The sequence below is a fragment of the Conger conger genome, chromosome 8 (genome assembly GCF_963514075.1).
Source record: "Conger conger chromosome 8, fConCon1.1, whole genome shotgun sequence".
Taxonomy (NCBI): domain Eukaryota; kingdom Metazoa; phylum Chordata; class Actinopteri; order Anguilliformes; family Congridae; genus Conger; species Conger conger.
In genome coordinates, this window is record NC_083767.1 from 63,760,149 (window position 1) to 63,785,148 (window position 25,000).

At 51.2% G+C, this 25,000-nt stretch overlaps 2 protein-coding genes across 2 annotated transcripts in view; one reads left to right on the forward strand and one right to left on the reverse strand.

Annotated features, from left to right (window-relative positions):
- Positions 1–25,000, reverse strand: part of tinf2 (TERF1 (TRF1)-interacting nuclear factor 2) — a 104,885-nt gene that overhangs the window by 21,011 nt on the left and 58,874 nt on the right. The window lies entirely within an intron of this gene.
- The window catches only part of m1ap (meiosis 1 associated protein), a 51,727-nt gene continuing 30,193 nt past the window's right edge, over positions 3,467–25,000 (forward strand). The window contains exons 1-4 of the mRNA XM_061250771.1: positions 3,467–3,511; positions 6,530–6,627; positions 6,851–6,863; positions 7,243–7,319. Coding sequence (XP_061106755.1) covers positions 3,467–3,511; positions 6,530–6,627; positions 6,851–6,863; positions 7,243–7,319 — 233 coding nt within the window. The remainder of the gene's footprint in view (positions 3,512–6,529; positions 6,628–6,850; positions 6,864–7,242; positions 7,320–25,000) is intronic.

Consider the following 25,000-nt stretch of genomic DNA (forward strand, 5'->3'; position numbering starts at 1 on the left):
TGAAGTACTGGAGCTGTGTCTCTGCTTCTGCCCAGCTGTGTCCCTGCTCCTGCCCAGCTGTGTCCCTGCTCCTGCCCAGCTGTGTCCCTGCTCCTGCCCAGCTGTGTCCCTGCTCCTGCCCAGCTGTGTCCCAGCTCCTGCCCAGCTGTGTCCCTGCTCCTGCCCAGCTGTGTCCCTGCTCCTGCCCAGCTGTGTCCCTGCTCCTGCCCAGCTGTGTCCCTGCTCCTGCCCAGCTGTGTCCCTGCTCCTGCCCAGCTGTGTCCCTGCTCCTGCCCAGCTGTGTCCCTGCTCCTGCCCAGCTGTGTCCCTGCTCCTGCCCAGCTGTGTCCCTGCTCCTGCCCAGGTGATCCTTCAGCTCAGTGCTCCTGCCCAGCTGATGTTCTATTTCAGCAGCCTTCCTGTAAAGAACATTAAAGACTGAAATCCCTTAAAGATGGTGGACCTCCATCGATTTCAGCGTGAAAGAAGAAGGAGAACGGAGGTGAGAATGAAGCCCTGCCGTTCATACCACAGTGGTATCAAATATTTAAAAAGCAGATAATCTGTGCTTCTGTAGTGCATGACTAGGACCCGCAAGGTCAGTGGTTCGATCCACGACGAGATCCGCGCAGCCATTAGGCCCTTAACCCCAGGGATTGCATCCTGCTTAGTCCGCCATTACAGAACACCACTGATACCGCCATTACAGAACATCACTGATACCACCATTACAGAACATCACTGATACCACCATTACAGAACATCACTGATACCACCATTACAGAACATCACTGATACCGCCATTACAGAACATCACTGATACCACCATTACAGAACATCACTGATACCGCCATTACAGAACATCACTGATACCGCCATTACCATATCAACTAACGCTGACATTCAAATAACATACAGTACTGAAATGGCCATGAACAGAAACATTCTGTCAGTGGTGTTTTTCCTGGGACAGCCTGTTTAATGTCAGGCACGGTGTGAGGAGGAGCCAGGAACAGGGCTTTAGATCCCTAACTCCACTCCTCTTTGAGATTACAGCCCAGCACAGGGATAGAGACACACTATAGGGGCATTCAATATATAATTATATCACATAAAAAAATTATCTTCTCAGGAGCTTTCAGCTCGCACAGAGAGGATTAGGACAGATGGCTGCAGCCAGGATCACATTTCTCCCCAAAAAAACCCGGAATCAGCCACAGCACAGAGGCAGAGAAAAATGCTTTGAGAGAGATAAGAGGTCAAAGGTGAAATTAGCATATATTGAGGGTGCAGACAGAAGTTTTATAATACTTCAAGAGCCATGACAGAGTCTGGATTTATGGACGCTACACGAGTCCATCTGTGTATATTTGGGCAAAAAATGTATGTGTGTGTGCGTGTGTCTGCATGCGCGTGTGTGTGTGTGTGTGTGTGTGTGTGTGCGTGTGTCTGCATGCATGCGTGTGTATGTGTGCATGTGTGTGTGCGTGTGTCTGCATGCATGCGTGTGTATATGTGCGTGTGTGTATGTACACAAGTACCTTCTGTTGTGTGAAGTAATGTCTAGACCATATTGCCACCAGTCTGATGCTATTCACTTGGTACTCATTTTATTCTGCTTTTATGAATATTATTATTTTTGTAATAGAAAACAAAAAGTCTTTACTCACAAATTAGGCAATGAGTTTCAGCTGTTGTATATGAGTGGGGGGTGTAGTTTTTAATTTCACGGTTTATCTACCCTGATTAATCCTCACACGCAAATATAACGAATGCGACAGGTCTTTCTGCCACGTGGGAAATCTAAGGTTGAGGAGAGTAGGAGAGCTAAGTCAACACAATCAATGGCTGCATGTTCACTCACATCATGGCCTTCAGATGAAGCTGTAGTTGTGTTCAAATAACATCGACATTCAGCTAACATCGACATTCAGCTAACATCGACATTCAACTAACATTGACATTCAACTAACATTGACATTCAAATAACATCGACACCCAACTCGTGCAACATGTTAGCATTAAAGTGATTCCACTCGATTTAATTTCTTTTCAGTGTTAACACACACACACACTCTGCAGTGTCATCACACACACACTGCAGTGTTAACACACACACACACACACACACACACACTCCTGCTGTGTGTCATTAGAAGCCTGCTGAGGAGGCTTGGGTTGGGAGGAATCCCCAATCCCCCAGGACCCAGTGACTAAATGGAAATAATAATGTTTGCACTGGTAAAACCGACTTTAAACTAAAACCCCCTCTCCCCATAAAAACGAATAAACCAGAACAGCCGATAGCTTGGAGCACAAATGGGGCTAACTGTAATTAGCTTGCCTAATATTGACTGCATTATTAATTTACAGTGGAGGAATGGCTCCCCAGCAGCATGAGGACTCCACCGAGCAGCAGAATCACACACTTTTCCCTGGCGTTGTGGAGACTCCATTGCGAGGTGTCACACACTTCTCTGGTTTCCCTGGCGTTGTGGAGACTCCATTGCGAGGTGTCACACACTTCTCTGGTTTCCCTGGCGTTGTGGAGACTCCATTGCGAGGTGTCACACACTTCTCTGGTTTCCCTGGCGTTGTGGAGACTCCATTGCGAGGTGTCACACACTTCTCTGGTTTCCCTGGCGTTGTGGAGACTCCATTGCGAGGTGTCACACACTTCTCTGGTTTCCCTGGCGTTGTGGGGACTCCACTGAGCAGTGTCACACACCACTGGCTCTTTGGAGAGAATATGCAGCCCTGGCAAAGGCTACATTATATTACATTTGTTTGGCAGATGCAGTTGTCCAAAGAGACGTACAATAATTGCGCTACCGAACCGGCCACTGAAGACCTCCACAGGGCTTCCTACAGTAGTGTGTCAAAAAGCATTTTACAATTAATATCTAAGTGAACAGAGGCGAACCTGACCTAAATGGTACAACGTTAAACACCTGTCAGGTGTACCTCCTCCTCGGGCGACTAAAACTGCTTCCAAACGCTTCCTGTAGTCTTTCAATTCTCATTTTCTGAGTTTACCCTAAAACCTAGTGGCTAATGTGCTTGCCTGGTTGGTAGTTCAAGTCAATTGTTCCTGCTTAATCAACTGTAAGTTGCATTGGATAAAAGCATCTGATAAATAGCTATAATGTAAGTATTACACAAGTATAACTTTCATGGAATATATGCTTAAAGAAATGTCTGAAAAATTGACTAAATTGAGGAAAAAGTGCATTTTGATTTCAGCTGGTGTTTACATGGCCACACAGCACACCTGCTCATGTGCAGGACTGTACAGCGTCTCCCTGTAAGATAAATACCTGATGCACTCTACCCATAACGCAGCACTCAGCCCAAACCCGTTGCCTGGCGCTGCTGCCATAGCAACCGTGTGTACACACGCAGGGCCTGGAGAGCCACTCTGCTGGGGCTCCTCCTCCGGCTCCAGGGCGAAAAAGCCCATCTGCCATCTTGGCTCTGAGCCAGCGAGATGAGGCTGAGCCGAAGAGCCAACATGGCTGCCGTGCAGCCGCAGGTGCAGAAGAGCTGGGAGACAGGGGGTTAGGCTGGGTGCGACTGGCGCAGTGGGGAGAGATGGGGGCAGGCCGGGGGCGGGGTCACAGGCCACAGAGCCAATCGAGCGTCAGAAGAGACAGTGCAGAGCCAATCGGAGATAGGCAGGCAGGCCCAGTCTGCGGACCTTGGATCGTCAGGGTGATGATTTTGGGTAAACCTGATGCTCACATTTACTCAAAGCCAAACGCATCTCCAGCGCAGTCCGTCAGCATTACACACTTTACTGTGAATACTCTCAAATTAAAGGTGGCAGTCTACACTTCAACCACATATTCATGATTTCATTTCACATCTAATGTGAGGGAGTACAGCGCCAAAGAACAGAAATTGTACCACTGTCCAAATACTTACAGACTGCACTGTACATGCCCAACCATTCACCAGTATGAAATAGTGTGAGGAGTCCTGCCTGTGTGTGGGCGTGTCCTGGCTGTGTGTGGGCGTGTACTGGCTGTGTGTGGGCGTGTCCTGGCTGTGTGTGGGCGTGTCCTGGCTGTGTGTGGGCGTGTCCTGGCTGTGTGTGGGCGTGTCCTGTGTGTGGGCGTGTCCTGGCTGTGTGTGGGCGTGTCCTGGCTGTGTGTGGGCGTGTCCTGGCTGTGTGTGGGCGTGTCCTATCTGTGTGTGGGCGTGTCCTGGTTGTGTGCGGGCGTGTCCTGGCTGTGTGTGGGCGTGTCCTGGCTGTGTCTGGGCGTGCCCTGGCTGCGTGTGGGCGTGTCCTATCTGTGTGTGGGCGTGTCCTGGCTGTGTGTGGGCGTGTCCTGGCTGTGTGTGGGCGTGTCCTGGCTGTGTGTGGGCGTGTCCTGGCTGTGTGTGGGCGTGTTCTGGCTGTGTGTGGGCGTGTCCTGTGTGTGGGCGTGTCCTGGCTGTGTGAGGGCGTGCCCCGGCTGTGTGTGGGCGTGTCCTATCTGTGTGTGGGCGTGTCCTATCTGTGTGTGGGCGTGTCCTGGCTGTGTGTGGGCGTGTTCTGGCTGTGTGTGGGCGTGTCCTGGCTGTGTGTGGGCGTGTCCTGGCTGTGTCTGGGCGTGCCCTGGCTGAGTGTGGGCGTGTCCTGGCTGTGTCTGGGCGTGCCCTGGCTGCGTGTGGGCGTGTCCTATCTGTGTGTGGGCGTGTCCTGGCTGTGTGTGGGCGTGTCCTGGCTGTGTGTGGGCGTGTCCTGGCTGTGTGTGGGCGTGTCATGGCTGTGAACATTAGATCTGTTTCTGCTGGTGAGATTAATGACGCATTCTCTCCACAGGACAAACAGCACAGCTAAAGTCTCCTACATCAGCCATCTGTCAGCTTTCCATGGAGGACCACTGTGTCTGCAGGTTTAACTTCAGTCCTGGAGGGCCGGTGTGTCTGCAGGTTTAACTCGTCCTGGAGGGCCGGTGTGTATGCAGGTTTAACTCCAGTCCTGGAGGGCTGCAGTGTCTGCAGGTTTAACTCCAGTCCTGGAGGGCCGCAGTGTCTGCAGGTTTAACTCCAGTCCTGGAGGGCCGGTGTGTATACAGGTTTAACTCCAGTCCTGGAGGGCCGGTGTGTATACAGGTTTAACTCCAGTCCTGGAGGGCCGCAGTGTCTGCGGGTTTAACTCCAGCCTCAGTGTTTGTTTTTGGGAGTTCTGCAGAGTAGCTCAGTCCAGAGACTCTCAGCAGGACAGCAGCTCACAGGGATTAGAGTGAGAGCAGAAGATTTAGATGTGTGATTATAAGTCTGCTATTTCACTCACTCCCACTGAGAACCAAGGCACTAAATCCTCTCGTACCCACAGCCACGGGACCCTGCTCTAATACCAGCCCTTCCTCCTGTCACCTCCCCTCCTGCCCTGGCCCACAGGACACCAAACGGGGGCAGGTTTGGGTGGAGAGGCGTCTCCTCTGATGCTCACACAGCAGGGCTGTCAGCAGGCTGACCTGCTCCTGCCCAACGCCACCCAGACACAAAGAGCCTTCTCTCATTCACACACACACACACACACACACACTCACTCTGTCTCTCTCACACCCCCCACAATCCCTCTGTCTCACAGACACACACACACACACACACACACACTCACTCTGTCTCTCTCACACCCCCCACTATGCCTCTCACACAGAGGAGACAGTCTGTGCTTGTGTGTCAGAGTGTGTGTGTGTGTGGGTGTGTGTGTGCGTGTGCATGAGTGTGCATGTGTGTGTGCGTGTGTGTCTGATTGTGTGCGTGAGAATGTGCGTGTGTGTGCGTGACAGTGTGTGTGTGTGTGTGAGTCAGAGTGTGTGTGTATGTCTGAGTGTGTGTGTGTGTGTGTGCGTGTGTGTGTGTGTGTGTCTGAGTGTGTGTGTGTGAGTGTGTGTGCGTGTGTGTGTGTGTGTGTGTGTGTGGCAGTGCAGTGGGCAGCATAGCAGTAGATGTGGAAATCTCTGGGCTCTGTGCTGATTGGACAGAGAGCCCTGCTCCCTGTAGCCCAGGTAGACTTTGAGCACCCTATCGTCATGGTGAAAGGGGCGGTCCACAGGGGGGAGAGGCTGAGCTAATCGACACTGGTGCCACTCTCTGCGTTTCCACGGCTACAGAAGAGAACCCCACTGTGATGCGAACAATGATGTCATGTTTCATGTCAGGCCTATTTCAGGCTGGCAGAGAGACCAGGCCTTTTAGAGACCCCCACCTCACCTGTCTCTCTCTCTCTCCCTTTCCCCTGCTCTGTCTCTCTCTCTTTCTCACTCTCCCTCTCTCTGACTCTCTCTCACCCTACCAATCTGTCTGTCTCTCTCACTGTCTCTCTCTGTCTATTCCCCCCCTCTCTCTCCCTCTCCCTCCTCTGTCTCTTACCCTGTCAATCTGTCTCTCTCCCTCTCTGTATCGCTCCCCCTCTCTGTCTCTCACCCTATCAATCTGTCTCTGTCTCTCCCACTTTATCACTGTCTCTCTGTCGCTTTCCCCCCTCTCTCTCTCTCTCACTCCCCCTCTCTGTCTCTCTCCCCCTCTCTCTCTGTCTCTTTCTCTCTGCCTACAGTGCCTGCACTTCATGTACAAACTGAGGCAGTTTGAGGTGGATGGGGGCAGCATGGTTCTGGCTCATACATGTGTCCCAGAGAGCAGCTTTGTGGCTTGGTACTCCCTATGATCAGTAAACAACAGAAACAGGAACAGCCAAGATAGCAAACATGTCGAGTAAAACAGCAGGGGTGAAATTCAGCTGCATCACAGAACCAATGAGCCCTGAATGCACACCCCTCTCTACCGATATGAACTTATGGGAATGTCCATATAGCTCATGCTATGCTATGCTTTGCTTAGGCATGCTCTAGGCGTGTGCTCTAGGCGTGTGCTCCAGGCGTGTGCTCCAGGTGAGTGCTCCAGGCGTGTGCTCCAGGTGAGTGCTCCAGGTGAGTGCTCCAGGTGAGTGCTCCAGGTGAGTGCTCCAGGCGTGTGCTCCAGGCGTGTGCTCCAGGTGAGTGCTCCAGGTGAGTGCTCCAGGCGTGTGCTCCAGGCGTGTGCTCCAGGTGAGTGCTCCAGGTGAGTGCTCCAGGCGTGTGCTCCAGGCGTGTGCTCCAGGTGAGTGCTCCAGGTGAGTGCTCCAGGTGAGTGCTCCAGGTGAGTGCTCCAGGTGAGTGCTCCAGGTGAGTGCTCCAGGTGAGTGCTCCAGGCGTGTGCTCCAGGCGTGCTAGGCATGTCGTGGGCCTCACGCAGGATTTGGAGCAGTACGCATGTCATTCTGTTTCCCAGGCAGTGGACCAGCGAGGAGCACCTGTGCAGGGGACTGAACCCACACGCCCCCCGGTGGACGGCGTGGGAACGGCAGAGTGAGGGGGGGGGGGCTGCAGAGCCCTCTGTCTCCCGGAACAGCGCAGAGATGCATCGTGGGAAACCAGCCAGGAATTAAGAGGCCCGGAATTAAAGGGCATGGGGGTGGGGGTGGGGGTGGGGGTGGCGACGGGGGGCTGGCGGGGGGGTTGTTAAGGGAGCCTGGCTTGCCGCTCTAACGGTGACAGATGGAATCATGGGACCGCTGCTGTAACGCTGGTCTGAGGAGGGCGTTGCGTAACGCAGGCTTGCAGGTTCAGATCCAGGGCACGGCCCCGGCCCGCTCCACAGCTGACTGGGAACACGCTCGAGGCAGAGACCAACCTGGGCCCGTTCGTCTGAAATAAGCGCTGTTTGTGGAGAAACCAAATCTCTGCATCCACCGCAGACCACAGCCCAACTGGCCCAGCCAGCCCAGGTGCTCACACACACACACACACACACCAACGCAAATGCCAAGGTCACTTGTGATTGGTCTAAAATACCACATGGGCGCCTGCTTCCTGTCTCCTCATCTGAACGAGCAGGCAGACACACCATCTCCTTCCTCCTTTCTTTTGCTGCAGTTACTTTGAAATAATGTTGATCTATTAATCTATACCTGTTAATCTATACCTATTTATCAATACCTATTTATCAATACCTATTCATTCAGTTTCTGCTCCTTCACCACAGCCATAGTGGCTTTCTGTGATTGGTGCAGCAAACTTGCATGGTTCCCGTGGCTACGCCAGGCTCTTGCCCATTGGCCAGAGGCCTGGCGTGTCAGAGCGTCCTGTTCACCGTCACCGGGAAACAGTCAGCCGGCCGCACACAGGCTGTGACAAACAGCCCGGCAACATTACACTCCTCTCTTCTTTTTCTCTATCTATCTCTCCATTTCTCCATCTCTTCCTCACCCTCCACCCCCATGTCCATCTGTTCTGGCTGCTTCCATTAGAGGGTTTTTTATGGATAACCGACAACACCCTCAGGATTTAACATTCTTACATTCTTTTCAAATGATGCCCATTCAGTAGTGACATAAAGCTGAACAGTTTGACGGTTGAATCATCCGTAATCAAACAGGCCATTCACAGGATATGACATTATGACTCAGCCCCAATACTCACAAACTCAGCCCCAATACTCACAAACTCAGCCCCAATACTCACAAACTCAGCCCCAATACTCACAAACTCAGCCCCAATACTCACAAACTCAGCCCCAATACTCACAAATTCAGCCCCAATACTCACAAACTCAGCCCCAATACTCACAAATTCAGCCCCAATACTCACAAACTCAGTGAGTGGTGTAGAGTGGTGTAGGGTGGTGTAGAGCAGTGGAGAGAAGTGTAGAGGGGTGTAGAGTGTGGAGTGGTGTAGAGTGTGTAGAGGGGTGTAGAGTGGTGTAGAGTGTGTAGAGTGGTGTAGAGTGTAGAGTGGTGTAGAGTGTGTAGAGTGTGTAGAGGGGTGTAGAGTGGTGTAGAGTGTAGAGTGGTGTAGAGGAGGGTAGAGTGGGAGTGGTGTAGAGTGTGTAGAGTGGTGTGGAGTGTGTAGAGTGGTGTAGAGTGGTGTAGAGTGGTGTGGAGTGGTGTAGAGTGGTGCAGAGTGGTGTAGAGTGGTGTAGAGTGGGGTAGAGTGGTGTGGAGTGGTGTAGAGTGGTGTAGAGTGTAGAGTGGTGTAGAGTGGTGTAGAATGGAGTAGAGTGGTGCAGAGTGGTGTGGAGTGGTGTAGAGTGTAGAGTGGTGTAGAGAAGGGTAGAGGAGTGTAGAGTGGTGTAGAGTGGTGTAGAGTGGTGTGGAGTGGTGTAGAGTGTGTACAGTGGTGTAGAGTGGTGTGGAGGAGTGTAGAGTGGTGTAGAGGAGTGTAGTGTGTAGAGGAGTGTAGAGTGGTGTAGAGTGGTGTGGAGTGGTGTAGAGTGGGGTAGAGTGGTGTGGAGTGGTGTAGAGTGGTGTAGAGGAGTATAGAGTGGTGTAGAGTGGTGTAGAGTGTGTAGAGTGGTGTAGAGTGGTGTAGAGTGTGTAGAGTGGTGTAGAGTGGTGTAGAGTGGTGTGGAGTGGTGTAGAGTGGTGTAGAGTGTATAGAGTGGTATAGAGGAGTGCAGAGTGGTGCAGAGTAGTGTGGAGTGGTGTAGAGTGGTGTAGAGTTGTGTCGAGTGGTGTAGAGGAGTGTAGAGTGGTGTAGGGTGCAGAGTGGTGTGGAGTGGTATAGAGTGGTGTAGAGGAGTGTAGAGTTGTGTAGAGTGGTGTAGAGTGGTGTGGAGTGGTGTAGAGTGGGGTAGAGTGGTGTGGAGTGGTGTAGAGTGGTGTAGAGGAGTATAGAGTGGTGTAGAGTGGTGTAGAGTGTGTAGAGTGGTGTAGAGTGGTGTAGAGTGTGTAGAGTGGTGTAGAGTGGTGTAGAGTTGTGTAGAGTGGTGTAGAGTGGTGTGGAGTGGTGTAGAGTGGGGTAGAGTGGTGTGGAGTGGTGTAGAGTGGTGTAGAGTGTATAGAGTGGTATAGAGGAGTGCAGAGTGGTGCAGAGTAGTGTGGAGTGGTGTAGAGTGGTGTAGAGTTGTGTAGAGTGGTGTAGAGGAGTGTAGAGTTGTGTAGAGTGGTGTAGAGTGTGTAGAGTGGTGTAGAGTGTGTAGAGTGGTGTAGAGTGTAGAGTGGTGTAGAGTGGTGTAGAATGGAGTAGAGTGGTGCAGAGTGGTGTGGAGTGGTGTAGAGTGTAGAGTGGTGTAGAGAAGGGTAGAGTGGTGTAGAGTGGTGTAGAGTGGTGTGGAGTGGTGTAGAGTGGTGCAGAGTGGTGTAGAGTGGTGTAGAGTGGGGTAGAGTGGTGTGGAGTGGTGTAGAGTGGTGTAGAGTGTAGAGTGGTGTAGAGTGGTGTAGAATGGAGTAGAGTGGTGCAGAGTGGTGTGGAGTGGTGTAGAGTGTAGAGTGGTGTAGAGAAGGGTAGAGGAGTGTAGAGTGGTGTAGAGTGGTGTAGAGTGGTGTGGAGTGGTGTAGAGTGTGTACAGTGGTGTAGAGTGGTGTGGAGGAGTGTAGAGTGGTGTAGAGGAGTGTAGTGTGTAGAGGAGTGTAGAGTGGTGTAGAGTGGTGTGGAGTGGTGTAGAGTGGGGTAGAGTGGTGTGGAGTGGTGTAGAGTGGTGTAGAGGAGTATAGAGTGGTGTAGAGTGGTGTAGAGTGTGTAGAGTGGTGTAGAGTGGTGTAGAGTGTGTAGAGTGGTGTAGAGTGGTGTAGAGTGGTGTGGAGTGGTGTAGAGTGGTGTAGAGTGTATAGAGTGGTATAGAGGAGTGCAGAGTGGTGCAGAGTAGTGTGGAGTGGTGTAGAGTGGTGTAGAGTTGTATCGAGTGGTGTAGAGGAGTGTAGAGTGGTGTAGGGTGCAGAGTGGTGTGGAGTGGTATAGAGTGGTGTAGAGGAGTGTAGAGTTGTGTAGAGTGGTGTAGAGTGGTGTGGAGTGGTGTAGAGTGCGGTAGAGTGGTGTGGAGTGGTGTAGAGTGGTGTAGAGGAGTATAGAGTGGTGTAGAGTGGTGTAGAGTGTGTAGAGTGGTGTAGAGTGGTGTAGAGTGTGTAGAGTGGTGTAGAGTGGTGTAGAGTTGTGTAGAGTGGTGTAGAGTGGTGTGGAGTGGTGTAGAGTGGGGTAGAGTGGTGTGGAGTGGTGTAGAGTGGTGTAGAGTGTATAGAGTGGTATAGAGGAGTGCAGAGTGGTGCAGAGTAGTGTGGAGTGGTGTAGAGTGGTGTAGAGTTGTGTAGAGTGGTGTAGAGGAGTGTAGAGTTGTGTAGAGTGGTGTAGAGTGTGTAGAGTGGTGTAGAGTGTGTAGAGTGTGTAGAGTGTGTAGAGTGGTGTAGAGGAGTGTAGAGTGGTGTTGAGTGGTGTAGAGTGGTGTAGAGTGTAGAGTGGTGTAGAGTGTGTAGAGTGGTGTAGAGGGGTGTAGAGTCGTGTAGAGTGGTGTAGAGTGTGTAGAGTGGTGTAGAGTGTGTAGAGTGTGTAGAGTGTGTAGAGTGGTGCAGAGTAGTGTGGAGTGGTGTAGAGTGGTGTAGAGTTGTGTAGAGTGGTGTAGAGGAGTGTAGAGTTGTGTAGAGTGGTGTAGAGTGTGTAGAGTGGTGTAGAGTGTGTAGAGTGTGTAGAGTGGTGTAGAGGAGTGTAGAGTGGTGTTGAGTGGTGTAGAGTGGTGTAGAGTGTAGAGTGGTGTAGAGTGTGTAGAGTGGTGTAGAGGGGTGTAGAGTCGTGTAGAGTGGTGTAGAGGAGTGTAGAGTGGTGTAGAGTGGTGTAGAGTGGTGTGGAGTGGTGTAGAGTGGTGTAGAGTGGTGTGGAGTGGTGTAGAGTGTGTAGAGTGGTGTAGAGTGGTGTGGAGTGTGTAGAGTGGTGTAGAGTGGTGTAGAGGAGTGTAGAGTGGTGTAGAGGAGTGTAGTGTGTAGAGGGGTGTAGAGTGGTGTGGAGTGGTGTAGAGTGGGGTAGAGTGGTGTGGAGTGGTGTAGAGTGGTGTAGAGGAGTGTAGAGTGGTGTAGAGGAGGGTAGAGGAGTGTAGAGTGGTGTAGAGTGTAGAGTGGTGTAGAGTGTATAGTGGTATAGAGGAGTGCAGAGTGGTGCAGAGTAGTGTGGAGTGGTGTAGAGTGGTGTAGAGTTGTGTAGAGTGGTGTAGAGGAGTGTAGAGTGGTGTAGGGTGCAGAGTGGTGTGGAGTGGTATAGAGTGGTGTAGAGGAGTGTAGAGTTGTGTAGAGTGGTGTGGAGTGGTGTAGAGGAGTGTAGAGGAGTGTAGAGTGGTGTAGAGTGTAGAGTGGTGTAGAGTGGTGTGGAGTGGTGTAGAGTGGGGTAGAGGAGTGTAGAGTGGTGTAGAGTGTATAGAGTGGTATAGAGGAGTGCAGAGTGGTGCAGAGTAGTGCACTCCTCTTTTCTTTTTCTCTATCTATCTCTCCATTTCTCCATCTCTTCCTCACCCTCCACCCCCATGTCCATCTGTTCTGGCTGCTTCCATTAGAGGGTTTTTTATGGATAACCTCAACACCCTCAGGATTTAACATTCTTACATTCTTTTCAAATGATGCCCATTCAGTAGTGACATAAAGCTGAACAGTTTGACGGTTGAATCATCCGTAATCAAACAGGCCATTCACAGGATATGACATTATGACTCAGCCCCAATACTCACAAACTCAGCCCCAATACTCACAAACTCAGCCCCAATACTCACAAACTCAGCCCCAATACTCACAAACTCAGCCCCAATACTCACAAACTCAGCCCCAATACTCACAAACTCAGCCCCAATACTCACAAACTCAGCCCCAATACTCACAAACTCAGCCCCAATACTCACAAATTCAGCCCCAATACTCACAAACTCAGTGAGTGGTGTAGAGTGGTGTAGGGTGGTGTAGAGCAGTGGAGAGAAGTGTAGAGGGGTGTAGAGTGTGGAGTGGTGTAGAGTGTGTAGAGGGGTGTAGAGTGTGTAGAGGGGTGTAGAGTGGTGTAGAGTGTAGAGTGGTGTAGAGTGTGTAGAGGGGTGTAGAGTGTGTAGAGGGGTGTAGAGTGTAGAGTGGTGTAGAGTGTGCAGAGGGGTGTAGAGTGTGTAGAGGGGTGTAGAGTGGTGTAGAGTGTAGAGTGGTGTAGAGGAGGGTAGAGTGGGAGTGGTGTAGAGTGTGTAGAGGGGTGTAGAGTGGTGTAGAGTGTAGAGTGGTGTTGAGTGGTGTAGAGGGGTGTAGAGTGTGTACAGTGTGTAGAGTGTGTAGAGTGGTGTAGAGTGTGTAGAGTGTGTAGAGTGGTGTAGAGGAGTGTAGAGTGGTGTAGAGTGTAGAGTGGTGTAGAGTGGTGTAGAATGGAGTAGAGTGGTGCAGAGTGGTGTAGAGTGGTGTAGAGTGTAGAGTGGTGTAGAGGAGGGTAGAGGAGTGTAGAGTGGTGTAGAGTGGTGTAGAGTGGTGTGGAGTGGTGTAGAGTGTGTAGAGTGGTGTAGAGTGGTGTGGAGGAGTGTAGAGTGGTGTAGAGGAGTGTAGTGTGTAGAGGAGTGTAGAGTGGTGTAGAGTGGTGTGGAGTGGTGTAGAGTGGTGTAGAGGAGTGTAGAGTGGTGTAGAGTTGTGTAGAGTGGTGTAGAGTGGTGTAGAGTGGTGTGGAGTGGTGTAGAGTGGGGTAGAGTGGTGTGGAGTGGTGTAGAGTGGTGTAGAGTGTATAGAGTGGTATAGAGGAGTGCAGAGTGGTGCAGAGTAGTGTGGAGTGGTGTAGAGTGGTGTAGAGTTGTGTAGAGTGGTGTAGAGGAGTGTAGAGTGGTGTAGGGTGCAGAGTGGTGTGGAGTGGTATAGAGTGGTGTAGGGTGCAGAGTGGTGTGGAGTGGTATAGAGTGGTGTAGAGGAGTGTAGAGTTTTGTAGAGTGGTGTGGAGTGGTGTAGAGGAGTGTAGAGTGGTGTAGAGTGTAGAGTGGTGTAGAGTGGTGTAGAGTGTAGAGTGGTGTAGAGTGGTGTAGAGTGTATAGAGTGGTATAGAGGAGTGCAGAGTGGTGCAGAGTAGTGTGGAGTGGTGTAGAGTGGTGTAGAGTTGTGTAGAGTGGTGTAGAGTGGTGTAGAGTGGTGTAGAGTGTGTAGAGTGGTGTAGAGTGTAGAGTGGTGTAGAGTGTGCAGAGGGGTGTAGAGTGTGTAGAGGGGTGTAGAGTGGTGTAGAGTGTAGAGTGGTGTAGAGGAGGGTAGAGTGGGAGTGGTGTAGAGTGTGTAGAGGGGTGTAGAGTGGTGTAGAGTGTAGAGTGGTGTTGAGTGGTGTAGAGGGGTGTAGAGTGTGTACAGTGTGTAGAGTGTGTAGAGTGGTGTAGAGTGTGTAGAGTGTGTAGAGTGGTGTAGAGGAGTGTAGAGTGGTGTAGAGTGGTGTAGAGTGTAGAGTGGTGTAGAGTGGTGTAGAATGGAGTAGAGTGGTGCAGAGTGGTGTAGAGTGGTGTAGAGTGGTGTGGAGTGGTGTAGAGTGGTGCAGAGTGGTGTAGAGTGGTGTAGAGTGGGGTAGAGTGGTGTGGAGTGGTGTAGAGTGGTGTAGAGTGTAGAGTGGTGTAGAGTGGTGTAGAATGGAGTAGAGTGGTGCAGAGTGGTGTGGAGTGGTGTAGAGTGTAGAGTGGTGTAGAGAAGGGTAGAGGAGTGTAGAGTGGTGTAGAGTGGTGTAGAGTGGTGTGGAGTGGTGTAGAGTGTGTAGAGTGGTGTAGAGTGTGTAGAGTGTGTAGAGTGGTGTAGAGGAGTGTAGAGTGGTGTAGAGTGGTGTAGAGTGTAGAGTGGTGTAGAGTGGTGTAGAATGGAGTAGAGTGGTGCAGAGTGGTGTAGAGTGGTGTAGAGTGTAGAGTGGTGTAGAGGAGGGTAGAGGAGTGTAGAGTGGTGTAGAGTGGTGTAGAGTGGTGTGGAGTGGTGTAGAGTGTGTAGAGTGGTGTAGAGTGGTGTGGAGGAGTGTAGAGTGGTGTAGAGGAGTGTAGTGTGTAGAGGAGTGTAGAGTGGTGTAGAGTGGTGTGGAGTGGTGTAGAGTGGTGTAGAGGAGTGTAGAGTGGTGTAGAGTTGTGTAGAGTGGTGTAGAGTGGTGTAGAGTGGTGTGGAGTGGTGTAGAGTGGGGTAGAGTGGTGTGGAGTGGTGTAGAGTGGTGTAGAGTGTATAGAGTGGTATAGAGGAGTGCAGAGTGGTGCAGAGTAGTGTAGAGTGGTGTAGAGGAGTGTAGAGTGGTGTAGGGTGCAGAGTGGTGTGGAGTGGTATAGAGTGGTGTAGAGGAGTGTAGAGTTTTGTAGAGTGGTGTGGAGTGGTGTAGAGGAGTGTAGAGTGGTGTAGAGGAGTGTAGAGTGGTGTAGAGTGTAGAGTGGTGTGGAGTGGTATAGAGTGGTGTAGGGTGCAGAGTGGTGTGGAGTGGTATAGAGTGGTGTAGAGGAGTGTAGAGTTTTGTAGAGTGGTGTGGAGTGGTGTAGAGGAGTGTAGAGGAGTGTAGAGTGGTGTAGAGTGTAGAGTGGTGTAGAGTGGTGTAGAGTGTAGAGTGGTGTAGAGTGGTGTAGAGTGTATAGAGTGGTATAGAGGAGTGCAGAGTGGTGCAGAGTAGTGTGGAGTGGTGTAGAGTGGTGTAGAGTTGTGTAGAGTGGTGTAGAGGAGTGTAGAGTGGTGTAGAGTGGTGTAGAGTGTGTAGAGTGGTGTAGAGTGTGCAGAGGGGTGTAGAGTGTGTAGAGGGGTGTAGAGTGGTGTAGAGTGTAGAGTGGTGTAGAGGAGGGTAGAGTGGGAGTGGTGTAGAGTGTGTAGAGGGGTGTAGAGTGGTGTAGAGTGTAGAGTGGTGTTGAGTGGTGTAGAGGGGTGTAGAGTGTGTACAGTGTGTAGAGTGCGTAGAGTGGTGTAGAGTGTGTAGAGTGTGTAGAGTGGTGTAGAGTGGTGTAGAGTGGTGTAGAGTGGTGTAGAGTGGTGTAGAATGGAGTAGAGTGGTGCAGAGTGGTGTAGAGTGGTGTAGAGTGTAGAGTGGTGTAGAGGAGGGTAGAGGAGTGTAGAGTGGTGTAGAGTGGTGTAGAGTGGTGTGGAGTGGTGTAGAGTGTGTAGAGTGGTGTAGAGTGGTGTGGAGGAGTGTAGAGTGGTGTAGAGGAGTGTAGTGTGTAGAGGAGTGTAGAGTGGTGTAGAGTGGTGTGGAGTGGTGTAGAGTGGTGTAGAGGAGTGTAGAGTGGTGTAGAGTTGTGTAGAGTGGTGTAGAGTGGTGTAGAGTGGTGTGGAGTGGTGTAGAGTGGGGTAGAGTGGTGTGGAGTGGTGTAGAGTGGTGTAGAGTGTATAGAGTGGTATAGAGGAGTGCAGAGTGGTGCAGAGTAGTGTGGAGTGGTGTAGAGTGGTGTAGAGTTGTGTAGAGTGGTGTAGAGGAGTGTAGAGTGGTGTAGGGTGCAGAGTGGTGTGGAGTGGTATAGAGTGGTGTAGGGTGCAGAGTGGTGTGGAGTGGTATAGAGTGGTGTAGAGGAGTGTAGAGTTTTGTAGAGTGGTGTGGAGTGGTGTAGAGGAGTGTAGAGTGGTGTAGAGGAGTGTAGAGTGGTGTAGAGTGTAGAGTGGTGTAGAGTGGTGTAGAGTGTATAGAGTGGTATAGAGGAGTGCAGAGTGGTGCAGAGTAGTGTGGAGTGGTGTAGAGTGGTGTAGAGTTGTGTAGAGTGGTGTAGAGGAGTGTAGAGTGGTGTAGAGTGGTGTAGAGTGGTGTAGAGTGTAGAGTGGTGTAGAGTGGTGTAGAGTGTATAGAGTGGTATAGAGGAGTGCAGAGTGGTGCAGAGTAGTGTGGAGTGGTGTAGAGTGGTGTAGAGTTGTGTAGAGTGGTGTAGAGGAGTGTAGAGTGGTGTAGAGTGGTGTAGAGTGTATAGAGTGGTATAGAGGAGTGCAGAGTGGTGCAGAGTAGTGTGGAGTGGTGTAGAGTGGTGTAGAGTTGTGTAGAGTGGTGTAGAGGAGTGTAGAGTTGTGTAGAGTGGTGTAGAGGAGTGTAGAGTGGTGTAGAGTGGTGTAGAGGAGTGTAGAGTGGAGTAGAGTGGTGTAGAGGAGTGTAGAGTGGTGTAGAGTGGTGTAGAGGAGTGTAGAGTGGTGTAGAGGAGTGTAGAGTGGTGTAGAGTGGTGTAGAGTGGTGTAGAGTGTGTAGAGTGGTGTAGAGTGGTGTAGAGTGGTGTAGAGTGTGTAGAGTGGTGTAGAGGAGTGTCAGCGTCCTGTCCTGCTCTTGTTTGTGAAAGCCAGTTCCCCCTGATCCCTCACTTCCTGTCTGCACTGCTTGCTCACTGGTGGTTTCCCTTCCCACACAGCAACAGGGAAAGCGTAACTACGGGCTGTGAAAGGTCACCTGGAAACGGTTTCCCGCCGCGCGACCCTGCGGGGGAAACGGACACGCAGAGGAATGGCGTTATCACCGAGGGAGACGCAGTCACATGACACCCATCAGCGCCGCTCCACGAGGCCTTTGATCTCCAGACGCGTGTTCCACTTCCTGCGAGTCTCCCACATCAGCAATATCGCCAAGCTCATGCCGCCAGGGCACAATCTCAAACACCCGGGAGACTCAGCAACGTCCCCCGCACTCCATCTTAGTCTCTTCACTCATCACAGTACAGGCAACGAGCAGACGCTCTCATCCAGAGTGACGGACAAAGTGCAGATGGAACACAGGAGTGAAGTGGACCCGAGAGGACAGTGCAGTTCTGAGTCCTGGCGTGACCACACAGATGCAATTGGAACCCTTGAAGAATACATCAACCTATGAACTAGCAAACCACTGTTGGCAGCTAGAATACCCGCTAGAAGCTCGAAGAGTCTTGGGCATGGAGGGCCGAGAGCAGACTCTCACATGCCTTGTGCTCTAGAGCAGGGAGGGGCAGCTCCAGTCCTGGAGGGAGCGCTGTGCTGCAGGTTAACTCCAGTCCTGGAGGGGGCGCTGTGCTGTAGGTTTAACTCCAGTCCTGGAGGGGGCGCTGTGCTGCAGGTTTAACTCCAGTCCTGGAGGGGGCGCTGTCCTGCAGGTTTATCTCCAGTCCTGGAGGGGGCGCTGTGCTGCAGGTTTAACTCCAGTCCTGGAGGGCCGGTGTGTCGGCAGGTTTAACTCCAGTCCTGGAGGGGGCGCTGTCCTGCAGGTTTAACTCCAGTCCTGGAGGGCCCCAGTGTATGCAGGATTTTGCTGCCACCAGTCACCCTGGCTCAATCAGCTAATTAGTCATATGCACCATGACCGATTGACTCATAAATTACACCACAATAAAATGCTACAAGACAAGAACATTTATCAGCTGCAGTGTATATCACAGAATGTGGCTATAAATGAAGGAGCATATAAATGACCGGGCAAATTAAATAATTAAGAGCAGAAGGGCGTGAAAATCCAGAAGCAGGCCCGGCTTGCCCACCCTGCTGGAGAGGACTGTGATGCTGGGCGAAGAGGCGCACAGACAGCCTGATGTCCACGCCTGCCCAGCTAGATGGCATTTGGGACACAGACTCCTATTCTCCCTCACTGGGCTGGGCAGCTCAGGGCAGCTCAGGGCAGCTCAGGGCAGCTCAGACCGTGTTCCTGTAACTCTGCCGGAGGAGACGTTCCCGTTCGGCTGGGCTCCCATCAGCAGGGTCTGGAGATTGTTATGGTTACGGTTGTTATCGGCAGCTGGAGGAACACTGTGACTTGGCGGGAGGGCCAGCTTGTTGACAGCAGCGACCAACACTCCGACACAATCAGCACAGACCACAGAACCCCCCCCCCCACAGAACCAATCCCCCCCTCCCCCCCCACAGAACCAATCCCCCCCTCCCCCCCCACAGAACCAACCCCCCCCCCCCCCACACAGAACCAACCGCCCCCACAGGACCAACGCCCCCCCCCCCACAGAACCAATCCCCCCCTCCCCCCCCACAGAACCAATCCCCCCCCCCCCCCCACAGAACTACACCCCCTCCCTACACCAGCAGTGGTTGTCAGCACGTACTCCCACTGAGCCCACAGCAGAGGCAGGGATTTCCAGAAGAAGAAAAAAAAACACAAAACCAAATTTTGCCTCAAGGAAGGATAGTGTTGAGGCACAGTAGCCTGTGTTCCTTTAATTCAATTCAATTCAGTTTGATTTGCATCGTGCTTTTCACAGGAAACTGTCCCAAAGACACATTACAGAGTTACAGAAGGGAAGAAAAATGGTTAATACCAGCCCTGAGCCCCAAAATAGCATGAGGTAAAAAAACTCTCTGGAGGAAGCCGGCTAGAGAGGGGGAGCCTGCCCTCCGCTGGCCAGCGAGGTGTGAACATAGAATGGGTACAACAGAGATGTAATAAGGGATCTATCAATCAAATGCAATAGGATTCATTTTAAAAAGAAAGAATGTGTGTCAGGGTGAAAGACTGTGTTATGGAGTGTATAATGGTTACAGAGCTCAGCCAGATGGCCATGTTGTTCCAGGAAGTGGAAGTGACCACAGAGTAAGACTGGAAATGCTTTCACAGCCACACAGTAAGAGTGTACCCACAAACAGCATGATGTGAGGACGTAGCATGTGTCTCACACGCCCTGCACACACACACACACCCTGCACACACACACACACACACACACACGCCCTACACGCATGTGTGGAGCTGGGTAAGAGATCACCTCTCACTTCCCCGCAGCCCCGCTTCCTGTTTGAGTGCCCGTGCCACTTCCTGTCTCTGCAAGCAGTGTTTGTGCTGTGGATCCTGCTGGAGAGGAACCTGCACCTGTTCCCACAATCCACTGCTCTCACAACACTCCTAACTACACCCTGTAAACACACACACACCCTGCATACACACACAAACACGCCCTGTAAACACGCACGCCCTGCACACACACACACACACACACACACACACAGCCCCACCCTGCACACACACATACACACACACACACACACACACACACACAGCCCCACCCTACACACAAACACACACACCCTGCACACACACACACACACACACACACATGCCCTGCACACACACACACACACACACACACCCTGCACACACACACATACACACACATGCCCTGCACACACACACACACACACACACACACACACAGCCCCACCCTGCAGATGTAGCAGGGCTAACTCCGTTAGCTTGGCTAGCTCGCCCGTAAGCACTGTGTGAAGTGTGGCGAAGGCGTGGAGCAGGTTACCACGACAACGCTCCCCCATGACATTACCCTCAAATGCTAAAATAACGTTGTCGCCCTTGGCTAGTGGCGATTTTGTCTACAGCTGACTGGTAACGTGTTTGTCTGCCAATTCTTTGGACGAGTGAGAGGCCGGGGTTCAAATCCCATCCTGGACTCAGGCAAAAATATCTCTCTCATTACACACACTCACGCACACGCACGCACGCACGCACGCACACAGCCCCACCCTGCACACACACACACACACACACAGCCCCACCCTGCACACACACACACACACACACACATTGCATATTTAACCATCTGGCTTTGGCTGAAGACCCCAGAGATTGGCGTGTGATTGGCTGCAAAGTCTTCTGTGGGGGAGGGGATTTTGGCAACGGCAATGTCTGCATCTCTGGCTGCAGCTACACCCAACAGATGTCTGTGGTTCCTGTAAGGACAGGTTCATGTTGAACGGGTGTGTGTGGTTCCTGTAAGGACAGGTTCATGCTGAACGGGTGTGTGTGGTTCCTGTAAGGACAGGTTCATGCTGAACGGGTGTGTGTGGTTCCTGTAAGGACAGGTTCATGTTGAACGGGTGTGTGTGGTTCCTGTAAGGACAGGTTCGTGTTGAACGGGTGCGTGTGGTTCCTGTAAGGACAGGTTCATGCTGAACGGGTGTGTGTGGTTCCTGTAAGGACACGTTCCTGTTGAACGGGTGTGTGTGGTTCCTGTAAGGACAGGTTCGTGCTGAACGGGTGTGTGTGGTTCCTGTAAGGACAGGTTCATGTTGAACGGGTGTGTGTGGTTCCTGTAAGGACAGGTTCGTGTTGAACGGGTGCGTGTGGTTCCTGTAAGGACAGGTTCATGCTGAACGGGTGTGTGTGGTTCCTGTAAGGACAGGTTCATGTTGAACGGGTGCGTGTGGTTCCTGTAAGGACAGGTTCATGCTGAACGGGTGTGTGTGGTTCCTGTAAGGACAGGTTCATGCTGAACGGGTGTGTGTGGTTCCTGTAAGGACAGGTTCATGTTGAACGGGTGTGTGTGGTTCCTGTAAGGACAGGTTCATGTTGAACGGGTGTGTGTGGTTCCTGTAAGGACAGGTTCATGTGGTTCTGTTGGGCTGCAGTCATATTGAATGTTGGCAGTGAACTCTGTGGCTGTTTGAGCAGAGATGTACCCCATGGTGTAAAATCCAGCTACGCCAGCTTGACCAGCTTGACAATTGAGCTGGTAGAGCTGGGAGCTGGTCTGAACTGGTCAACCAGCTAAACCATGTTGAGCTGGGAGCTGGTCTGAACTGGTCAACCAGCTAAACCATGTTGAGCTGGGAGCTGGTCTGAACTGGTCAACCAGCTAAACCATGTTGAGCTGGGAGCTGGTCTGAACTGGTCAACCAGCTAAACCATGTTGAGCTGGGAGCTGGTCTGAACTGGTCAACCAGCTAAACCATGTTGAGCTGGGAGCTGGTCTGAACTGGTCAACCAGCTAAACCATGTTGAGCTGGGAGCTGGTCTGAACTGGTCAACCAGCTAAACCATGTTGAGCTGGGAGCTGGTCTGAACTGGTCAACCAGCTGAACCATGTCGAGCTGAGAGCTGGTCTGAACTGGTCAACCAGCTAAACCATGTCGAGCTGGGAGCTGGTCTGAACTGGTCAACCAGCTGAACCATGTCGAGCTGAGAGCTGGTCTGAACTGGTCAACCAGCTAAACCATGTCGAGCTGAGAGCTGGTCTGAACTGGTCAACCAGCTACCAGCTGTTTCAAAACCTAGCTTGAGCTGTTTTTTTCAGCAGGGCTACCTCCCCCACAGCATTTAAAGCAGTTTTTAAAAACAGATCAACGTGATCCTTCCCCATCAGCCCCAGGCTGGAAATGTTCAATTTATCGTTTAGCGTGAAGCACTGGTTTTGTTTCCTTCCTCTCTGTTTTTTTTTGTGCAGGGAGATTACTCTCAAACTCCAACCTCCTCATATTCCCCATTCACTCAAGCCACTCAACGACTCCACTCCAAAAGACATTTCCATGACAACAGAGTAGGTTTAGGGAAAAAAAAATTTTTTATTCCTTCACAAGGAAAAAAAAACCCCATTTAATTCCTCTACAATTTTCAGAGCCTGCTGATTCCCAAACCACTTAAGATTACTTTTAAGCAGACGAGCAGTGGGCGAATGTCTCGACAGGAGCACACGGACCGGGGATGAAGAACAGAGTGTCAGAAGGAGGTATGAAATATTCATGTCATATCCCAGCATTCATATCAGGCTGTGCCCGCGGCAGCCTGGCAGACGCAGCGGCCCTCATTCCCCCTCAGAGTCTGTGTGAAGGGTGCGTGCGCCCAGACCACTGCTCTCCTCTGGGATTCACACCTCCTCTCACACCTCGGCCCAGCCAGCGCTGTCAGCCTGCTACCAGGAGGCTTCCTCAGGGAGCTGAGTGTGTGTGTGTGTGTCTGTGCATGTGAGTGTGTAAGGGTGTGTGTGTGAGTGCGTGCGTGCGTGTGAGTGTGTGTAAGAGTGAGTGTGTGTGTGAGTGTGTGTGTGTGAGTGAGTGTGTGTGTGTGTGTCTGTGCATGTGAGTGTGTAAGGGTGTGTGTGTGAGTGCGTGCGTGCGTGCGTGCGTGCGTGTGAGTGTGTGTAAGAGTGAGTGTGTGTGTGTGTGTGTGTCTGTGCATGTGAGTGTGTAAGGGTGTGTGTGTGAGTGCGTGCGTGCGTGCGTGTGAGTGTGTGTGTGTAAGAGTGAGTGTGTGTGTGTGCGCATGCGTGCGTAAGTGTGTGTGTGTGTGTGTGAGTGAGTGAGTGTGTGTGTGTGCGTGTGTGTGCGCATGCGTGCGTAAGTGTGTGTGTGTGCGTGTGCGTGTGTGTGAGTGAGTGAGTGAGTGAGTGTGTGTGTGTGTGTGTGTGTGAGTGTGTGTATGAGTGACTGTGTGTGTGTGTGTGTACGCATGCATGCGTAAGTGTGTGTGTGTGCGTGTGCGTGTGTGTGAGTGAGTGAGTGTGTGTGTGTGTGTGTGCACATGCATGCGTAAGTGTGTGCGTGTGAGTGAGTGTGTGTGTGTGTGCGCATGCATGCGTAAGTGTGTGCGTGTGAGTGAGTGTGTGTGTGTGTGTGAGTGTGTGTGTGTGTGTGTGTGTGCCTGTGTGTGTGTGTGTGTGTGTGATTACAGGCCCTGTGGCATGCAGGAGACTGGCTCCATGTCCAGGAGGTCATGAGGTAATCACTCAGCGATATCCCCGCTGGGACCTCCATATCCCCCCCTCTATACTCCATGCCTGGCACCGCCGTCTTAAACACACACACACATGTGCCTCACATATACACACACATACCACACACACGCACCTCAAAAATATACACACACACACCACATACACACACACACACATGCACCTCACATATACACACACATACCACACGCACGCACCTCAAATATACACACACATACCACATACACACACACACACACCCATGCACCTCACATATACACACACACATACCACACACACACCTCACATATACACGCACATACCACACACACACACAAGCACACCCTCCCACACCCACACACACGCACTCACACACACCACACACTCACACGCACTCACACACACACACACACACACACAGTCACACACAGTGCACAAGCAGAAGAGGATCTGCAGCTCAGCTTCTTGTTGGGTCAAATGCATCTCATTCTCTGCACTGGAGATTACTCACACATCCCTGGGCCTGCAGACTCCGGGACTGGGACTCAGCCAGTGTGGATGTTCGCGGGTTGAGCGTGCCCACACACCATCTGCTCTTATCTCTCAGGGACAGACCTCCGTGTTCCACATCAACCCTGGAGCTCCACTGATGTGTCAGGTCTAATTTCACAACATACCCACGTCCTAAGCCTCTTAAAAGCTGCAGCAGTGACGAGCTTAATCACAGCCATTATGCGAAATATGAACTGATGGGATTTTTCATGAAGATTTCTGTCTCCCATGAGATAAAAACACAGGAATGACTTAAAAAGTAGGCTGCTACCCATTTAAGTTAAAGTTACTGTACAGTCAAGGCCCTACGTCAAGATTTAGGGAAATGGCACTGCACCATCATTTAAGCACAATGACAGGATGACATGTTATGGATTAAACTGCATCCTGCGAATTTAGCAACACCCACTTGATCGGTTTGGTGTGGCGTATATTAACGTAGATTTAGGTTACCGTCTAATGACACGGAATGTTGAGCGGACATTTTGTGCATCATTACTACGTCCTGTTCGCTCCTGCTATATCACGCGCGCTTGCCTCGGGCAGCACTGCGAGCGGGAAATAATCGAATCGGGTTAGACCAACAGCCATTTCTTCTAAGAACCGACCGTACTTTCGCTGACAGGTAAACGTACGAATTGTAAAATTTATATGAGAGCTAATTTATGAACAGGACCAGATTCAGAAGCGTGTACTTACTTTTCGTCTTAAAGCAAACTAGTAGCAACGTGACGAAGGAGGAGAGGACACCGGCGTAAGCTAGCTAACGTTAGCTTACGTTACCTTCACTTCGTAAACGTTGGCTAACGTTAGCTAGCTTCACGCCGACTAGCTAACATTGAGTGCCATACAATTTGAGACTACAAAAGGGGGAGGTTATTCTGAATTCGTGAGACAACTTTTGTATAACTCTTTAGCTTCTTTTTGTCAGAGGAACATTTATCCTCCCTCCATAGTTTTATGTTCACCAAGCGGGCAGTGTACTATTTATTCGGCCGTTGTCGCCGACCGATTCTTGAGAGGAGCGAAGCAAAGAAACAAACAAACAAAACACCTTTGACATGTTAACTTGGTTGGCGTTCTTGTGTAATTTTGCCACTCAAGCACACCGAGCAAGTCGCAACGGTTTGACCAACTAATATGCAGAACTGTTTTTTTTAACGGATTGAACCCAGCGCTTTTGAACCCCATAATTCTCAGGACTGGGTGGATGACGTGTATGTCAACTCATCCGCAAAATGACGTTGTATAGCCAGGATGAAACCAGTGCCCTTCGTTTTGAAAAAGTAAAAACACAACTGCCAGCTAGTTTCTTTCGACAAGTTCGTCATTACAAGCAACTTCATTAACTTATTTTCTTATTTTATATAAACTT